The sequence below is a fragment of the Salvelinus sp. IW2-2015 genome, linkage group LG13 (assembly GCF_002910315.2).
Source record: "Salvelinus sp. IW2-2015 linkage group LG13, ASM291031v2, whole genome shotgun sequence".
NCBI classification, from domain to species: domain Eukaryota; kingdom Metazoa; phylum Chordata; class Actinopteri; order Salmoniformes; family Salmonidae; genus Salvelinus; species Salvelinus sp. IW2-2015.
This window is the reverse complement of record NC_036853.1, coordinates 7,311,743-7,320,103: the sequence shown is the minus strand read 5'-3', so window position 1 is coordinate 7,320,103 and position 8,361 is coordinate 7,311,743. Positions and strand designations below refer to the sequence as shown.

General features: G+C 42.9%; 1 protein-coding gene across 1 annotated transcript in view; it reads left to right on the top strand.

Annotated features, from left to right (window-relative positions):
- LOC111971812 (EGF-like repeat and discoidin I-like domain-containing protein 3) overlaps window positions 1-8,361 on the top strand; it is a 57,672-nt gene that overhangs the window by 26,992 nt on the left and 22,319 nt on the right. The window contains exons 4-5 of the mRNA XM_070446354.1: window positions 4,079-4,192; window positions 4,691-4,872. Of these exons, the coding sequence (XP_070302455.1) occupies window positions 4,079-4,192; window positions 4,691-4,872 (296 nt within the window). The remainder of the gene's footprint in view (window positions 1-4,078; window positions 4,193-4,690; window positions 4,873-8,361) is intronic.

Sequence of the window (8,361 nt, the reverse complement as noted above, 5' to 3'; positions counted from 1 at the left end):
ACCTCCAATAACCCTAAAGAATAGACCCTCCATACCCTAAAAGGAAATAGACCTCCCATAACCCTAAAGGAATAGACCTCCATAACCCTAAAGAAATAGTCTCCATAAACTAAAGGAAATAACCTCCATAACGACTAAAGGTAATAGGCCTCCATACACACTAAAGGAAGTTAGGGCCCTCCCATAAACAACTAAAGGAATAGCCTCCATAACACTAAAGGAATAGACCTCCATAACCCTAAAGGAATAGACCTCCATAACACTAAAGGAATGACCTCCATAACCTAAAGGAAAGGCATCCATAACACTAAAGGAAATAGATCCTCCATAAACACTAAAAGGAATAGGCATCCATAAACACTAAAGGAATAGACCTCCATAACACTAAGGAATAGCATCCATAACACTAAAGGAATAGGACCTCCATAACACTAAAGGAATAGACCTCCATACACCTAAAGGAATAGAGCCTCCATAACATAGAAGATAGGCCTCCATAATACAGCTAAAGAATTAGGCCCTCCAATAACACTAAGCAAGGCCCTCCATAACACTAAGGTAATAGACCCTTCCATAACAACTAAAGGAATGGCATGCATAACACTAAAGGAATAGGCCTCCTATAACACTAAAGGATAGGTCCTGCCATAACAAATAAAGAATAGGCCTGCCATGAACACTAAAGGATAGGCCTCCAAATACACTAAAGGAATGCCCTCCATAACACTAAAGAATAGGCCTCCATAACACTTAAAGGAATAGACCTCCATAACCATAAAGGAATAGACCTCCATACACACTAAGGAATAGACTCCATAACACAAAGGATAGGCACCTCCATGAACACTAAAGGAATAGGCATCCATACCCTAAAGGAATAGACCTCCATAACCTAAAGGAATAGACCTCCATAACCTAAAGGAATAGACCTCCATAACACTTAAAGAATAGACTCATAACCTAAAGGAAATAGGCCTGTGCTCTTATCTTTTCAAATCAAACAATACATTTGACTTTGTAAAACAATCTCACTAACATAACAACAAAATGAGAATAAACTGGGTCATTAAGAATGCATGGTCAATTCAGCAATACAGGTGAATGGACTATTAATTAATGGTTGTGTGTGTGTAGCTTGAGTTACTGACTGTGTTTTTGGCTAGTTTGAGATAATGAGAACTCATTCTGGATCTATGGCTTGGGGCCGGTCCATAACATGTCAGTGAAGTTGTGGTTGTGGCTAACATTGCAACCTTTTTATTTAGGCATTTTAAAAACACTTTCTTCTATTACGACAATCATCTAATCTGACTATCACTGTCAATTTACGGACACGATTGCTGCTGGTCAGATTCAGCAACCAGTAATAGCTAAACGTTAAGAGGCCGCAAGTCAGATGTTTCGTTGATGGACAATGGTGCATTTCAAAATGGTAAAGCTAACGTTAGCTAGCTACGTTTGGCATATTTTATCTCTATCTGAATATCTTAGCAGGTGTTTATCTAGCCAGCTAGCTAGCATCGGAGGCTAATGTAGCGAGCTAGCTAACCCACAGATGAAAGGGTTAGTTATTGTATCTTTGCTCCAGTTTCTGCGTTACTGCCTGCGGCTCATTGGACCCTTTCCTGTTCACCGAATGTGCTCATCCTCTTTACCTCACTTACTCTGAACGCTCGCTTACTGAAAAGCCAACTGACTTTAACTCCTGAGTAATGGGCATATTCAAAGAGGATTCCGTATTTGCTTTCTAATGCATCATGATTCTGGAAGAAGTTCAATATATTCATCACTGCTGAAGTGAAGGCCTATCACTTGGGGAATGAACTTTTTAGTTAGTTTACGACAGTAATCAAAAATAAATGTTTGATTTTTGTTTTACTCTCTCAATCGGTTGAGAAAGGTTAGGCTGATCGAGCAATAAGCGAGGGCTTTTCGAATATCGCACGGTAATGTCTTTCCAAGCAGCCGGAGAGATCTGCGTCAGTTTGGTGGAGCGCCCATTTTATTTCCGATTTTTGGGAGCTTGCTCAGGGCTTGTGTACTTTTCTGTATCCCAGGGAGCTAGTTTCTTTTGGGGGTGTATCAAATTTTTTGTTTTTTTTTATTAAGCCGGGTGGGACCTGCGGTCCTTTTTAGGGGGTTTATACGCAACGTTACTGATTTTGTACTCCGATGTCTTGGTAGGTGGGAGGGAGTCCGGAAGGACGTCTAGGAGTTTTCTGTTTGTCAGAATTTTATAGCGCACCTTTTGAATCTTTGGTTTTAGGTTCTGAGCAAATTATTTGTTTGCAACGTACTGAGATGTGGTCCAATCGTGAGGATTCTGAGGATAACATTATTTCGAATCAACTATCTATTAAAATATCTATATAGGCAGCCAGGGTATGATTGTGGGCAATGAGAAGTCCTGAGACATGTTTGGAGCTAAACACGAGCTCTGATGACTCCCGAAACCCTTTGGCAGTGTGTCTGTGGAATCAATTGAAATTTGCACGTAAATGTTAGCAACACCTCGCCTTTGCGTGATGAGCGGCGGATATGGTGCACTAGGTGGTAACAAGGAGGAGAGGCCTGTATTAACAAAGTAAATTCAATGCAGGCTTGAACTATGACTCCTATGGAAGTGAGGTATGGCTCAATTAAGTAGTCCTATTTAGAGATGTGAGGTATTATACGACTTTTCAATGTAATGACTAATTCATGTAGGGTCTTTAATTCAGTGAGAATTGCTCAGGCGAACACCACATGTTTTACTCCAACATTCCTCCATACATTTCCCTGACACCAAAAGCCTTGGTAACGTTCTAAATGCTCAGGCATGACAGCAATATGGTCCAGTACACGCATATACTTTTACTCAGGTATGGCAACTTTTTTCACCACTGGTTATGAGTAACAGTGTGTGTATTTATTATGGATCCCCATTAGCTGCTGCCAAGGCAGCAGCTACACTTACTGGGGTCTGGCAAAATTGAGGCAGTGTGTGACCCACTGTGTGTGTGTGTGTGTGTGTGTGTGCCTCACTCGTGGGTGACTGCCTGCCTGCCTGATGGCTACTAGTGAGATTTGGGTCATATTCTACACATATATGGTAAACGTGTTGTGTCTGAAACGGCTCCTAATGTAGTGCACTACTTTTGACCAGAGCCCTATGGGGAATAGGGTGCTATGTAGTGCACTACTTTTGACCAGAGCCCCATGGGGAATAGAGTGCTATGTAGTGCACTACTTTTGACCAGAGCCCTATGGGGAATAGGGTGCTATGTAGTGCACTACTTTTGACCAGAGCCCGATGGAGAATAGGGTGCTATGTAGTGCACTACTTTTGACCAGAGCCCTATGGGGAATAGGGTGCTATGTAGTGCACTACTTTTGACCAGAGCCCTATGGGGAATATGCTACCATTTCGGGGACACACACACACTGTCAATCTAGAGCTGTGTTCAAAGGAAATTTAATCATATCTTGCTGGGCGAGAGATTAAAAAGTGTGTATTCTCATTCTATTCTTCTGAATACACGCTGTCCTCCTAGGGTGCAGCCGGTTGCCAAGCGCCCTCTCTAAAACATACACTTCTGGTTGTATACTGTTGGAAAGCGCGCCATCTAGGGGTATTTCAGGGTGTTGCAGAGAATTGGACCACACAACTGCTCATCTGAGCCAATTCGGCCYTTGTTCAGATAGGTCTTTGCTGTTATTAATACATTTATCAGGTTTAGAACATAGATGGGGGAAAAAATTATCTAACGACTGCATCTCAGTGCAAGAGGCGTCACTACAGACCCTGGTTCGACTCCAGGCTTTATCAAAACCGGCCATGATTGGGAGTCCCATAGGGCGGCGCACAATTGGCCCAGCATCGTTAGGGTTTGTTAGGCCGTCATTGTAAATAAGAATTTGTTCTCAACTGACTTGCCTAGTTGAATAAAGAATAAATATATTTTAGATTCAGGAAAAGCCTATGTTGGAATAGGAGTACTTATTCTGTTCATATAATCTTACTCATACTTTATTCTGTTCTGTTGATTGTACATATGGAATGTCAGTGACTGACAGTGATCATGATGTCTCTCTCCAGATGTGAATGACTGTGCCAACCAGCCGTGCCAAAACGGTGGCTCCTGTAGGGACCTGAATGGAGACTTCAACTGCCGCTGTCCGTCCCCCTACGTGGGCAAGCACTGCCAACTGCGTGAGTACCATTCTCACACACACACACACACACACACACACACACACACACACACACACTGGCTCTCTATTAGCCATATTCTGCCATGTTATTTCTAAGTGCAATAAAATGCATTAGCCTGAATGTGATTGACTACGTTACATTAATGTAATTTGGGGGATCGTCCAAAGCTGGCCCAGGTTTGTTTTTAAATGAAGTTAAATTGATGTTCTTAAGGAAAATGAGTTGTGATGCTTTAGGTAGATGGTCAATATTTGTGTCTGTGAGCCTGAATCATGGCCGTGTAGGACAGCGTTAGGAGCTACTGTAGTTCAGTCAGTGGACTACGCATGGGTTGGAAGCAGTCTGCCAGATGTTGTGGGGCGTGTATGTGTCCATACTGTATGAAATAATAAACCAGACTATCTTAACCACATGTTACCTTTTTAGTTTCTCTTCCTATTGCATCTGTCTTGTCTGTGTTTTTCTGACGTCTGTCTCTGTCTGTCCYTCCCTCAGGTTGTATCTCTCTGTTGGGAATGGAGGGCGGAGGCATTGCTGAGTCTCAGATCTCGGCCTCGTCGGTGCACTACGGATTCCTGGGCCTGCAGCGCTGGGGGTCTGAGCTGGCACGCCTCCACAACAAGGGCCTGGTTAACGCCTGGACCTCAGCCTCCTATGACAGGAACCCCTGGATAGAGGTCAGTACGGTACAACAGTCAGGCTCCAATACCACTGTCTGGCTCGTGTTTTTTAAGCATAAAAACAGAAGAAAACTGACTGAAGCCAAGAGACTACCTGGTGTTGTCTAATGAGAAAGGCTTTTTCTCAATGATCTGGTGCAGTTCCTAATGAACATGACCCTGATATCTCGCTTATCTACTGATCTAGTCTAGCAGGNCTAAAGGAATAGACCTCCATAACACTAAAGGAATAGACCTCCATAACACTAAAGGAATAGACCTCCATAACACTAAAGGAATAGACCTCCATAACCCTAAAGGAATAGGCCTGTGCTCTATCATTTTCAAATCAAACAATACATTTGACTTTGGTAAAGACAATCTCACTACATAACAACAAAATGAGAATAAACTGGGTCAATTTAAGAATGCATAGGTCAATTCACAATACAGGTGAATGACTATTTAATAGGTGTGTGTGTGTATGCTTTGAGTTACTGAGCTTGTTTTGGCTAGTTTGAGAAATGAGAACTCATTCTGATCTATGGCTTTCTCGGTCCATAAACATGCATGAAGTTGTGTTGTGGCTAAACCAATTGCCAACCTTTTTATTTAGGCATTTTAAAACACTTTCTCTATTACGACAATCATCTAATCTGACTATCAACTGTCAATTTACGGACACGATTGCTGCTGGTCAGATCAGCACACCAGTAAATAGCTAACGTTACACCGCAAGTCAGATGTTTCGTTGATGGACAAATGGTGCATGTTCAAAATGGTAACAAGCTAACGTTAGCTAGCTACGTTGGCTATTTTATCTCCTATCTGATATCTTAGCACCGTGTTTATCTAGCCAGCTAGCTAGCATAGGAGCTAATGTAGCGAGCTAGCTAACACCACAGATGAAAGGGTTAGTTATTGTAATCTTTGCTCCAGTTTCTGCTGTTCTGCCTGCGGCCATGGAACCCTTTCCTGTTCACCTGATGTGCTCACTCCCTCTTTACCTCACTCTACCTCTGAACGCTCGGCTATGAAAAGCCAACTGACATTTACTCCTGAGGTAATGGGCATATTCAAAGAGGATTCCGTAATTTTGCTTTCTAATGATCATGATCTTGGAAGAAGTTCATATATTCATCACTGCTGAAGTGAAGGCCATCCTCACTTGGGGAATGAAACTTTTTAGTTAGCTTTACGACAGTATCAAAAATAAATGTTTGATTTTGTTTTTACTCTCCTCAATCCGGTTGGAAAAGTAGGCTGATCGAGCAATAGCGAGGGCTTTTCGATATCGCACGGTAATGTCTTTCCAAGCCAGCCGGAAGACTTCCAGTTTGGTGGAGCGCCATTTTATTTCCGATTTGTCTGGGAGCTTGCTCCAGGGCTTGTGTATTTTCTGTATTCCAGGGAGCTAGTTTCTTGTGTAAATATTTTGTTTTTAGCGGTGCGACTGCGTCTAGGGTATTACGCAACGTTAACTGATTTTGTACTCCGATGTCCTTGGGTAGGTGGAGGGAGTCCGGAAGGACGTCTAGGAGTCTTTCTGTTGTCAGAATTTATAGCGCACCTTTTGAATCTTTGGTTTAGGTCTGAGCAAATTATTTGTTTGCAAACGTACTGAGATGTGGTCCAATCGTGCAGGATTCTGAGGTAAATTATTTCGATCTACAATATCTATTAACAATATCTATATAGAGCCAGGGTATGATTGTGGCAATGAGTAAGTCCCGAGACATGTTGGACTAAACACTGAGTCAATGATGACTCCGAAACCCTTTTGGAGTGTGTCTGTGGACTTCAATTGAAATTTGCAGTCAAATGTTAGCAACACCTCCGCCTTTGCGTGATGAGCCGGGGATATGGTCACTAGTGTAACCAGGAGGAGAGGCCTTATTAAACAAAGTAAATTCATCAGGCTTGAACTATGACTGCCTTGGAAGTGAGGTATCTAACATTAAGTAGTCCTATTTAGAGATGTGAGGTATTATTACGAACTTTTTCAATAATGACTAATTCAGTAGGTCTTTAATTCCAGTGAGATTGCTCAGGCGAACACCACCATGTTTTACTCCACTACATTCCTCCCATACATTTTCCCTGACACCCAAAAGCACTTGGTACGTTCTAAATGCTCAGGCATGACAGCAATATGGTCCAGTACACGCACATGTCAATATAACATATTGTCAACCCTACTGCCTCTGATGTGGCAAACTCCACCGTCGCTGGACCAGACACTGACGAGTCGCGGTTTTGTCTCACCAGGGGTGATGGTTGGATTCGCGTTTATCGTCGAAGGAATGACTGTTACACCGAGGCCTGTATTCTGGAGCGGGATCGATTTGGAGGTGGAGGGTCCGTCATGGTCTGGGGCGGTGTGTCACAGCATCATCGGACTGAGCTGGTTGTCATTGCAGGCAATCTCAACGCTGTGTGTTACAGGAAAGACATCCTCCTCCCTCATGTGGTACACTTCCTGCAGGCTCATCCTGACATGACCCTCCTGCATGACAATGCCACCAGCCATACTGCTCGTTCTGTGCGTGATTTCCTGCAAGACAGGAATGTCAGTGTTCTGCCATGGCCAGCGAAGAGCCCGGATCTCAATCCCATTGCGCACAACCCTATTCCCCATAGGGCTCTGGTCCAAAAATAGTGCACTACATAGCACCCATATTCCCATATGGCTCTGGTCAATTAGTAGTGCACTACATTAGGCCGTTTCAGACACAACACGTTTACCATTATATGTTAGGAATATGACCCAAACTCACTTAGTAGCCATCAGTCAGGCAGGCCAGATCACCCAACAGTGAGGCACACACCAGTGGGTTCCACACACTGCCTCAGACTTTGCCAGACCCCCAGTAAGTTAGCTGCTTGCCTTGGCAGCAGCTTAATGGGGATTCCATAATAAAAACACACTGTTACTCATAACCAGTGGTAAAAAAGTTGCCCATACCTGCAGTAAAAATATAGAATCTTAATAGAAAATGACTAAAGTAAAAGTGAGCACCAGTAAAATACTACTTGATGTAAACGTCGAAAAGTATTCTGTTTAAATGTAGTTAAGTACAGTGGTGCGAAAAAGACGCAATTTCCATGCTTGGTTTCTTATAAAACTCAACAAAAAAAAAACGCCTCACTGTTCAACTGCATTATTTTCAGCGAAACTTAACATGGTATAAAATATTTGTATGAACATAAGATTCAACAACTGAGACAAACTGAACAAGTTCCACAAACATGGACTAACAGAAATGGAATAATGTGTCCCTGAACAAATGGGGGGGGTCAAAATCAAAAGGTAACAGTCAGTATCTGTTGTGCGATCAGCTGCATTAAGTACTACAGTGCATCTCCTCTCATGGACTGCAACCAGATCTTTTGGTTCTTGCTGTGAGATGTTACCCCACTCTTCTACCAAGCGCACTGCACGTTCCCGGACATTTCTGGAGGGTGATGGCTCTAGCCCTCACCCTCCAATCCATCAAGGCCAGACAG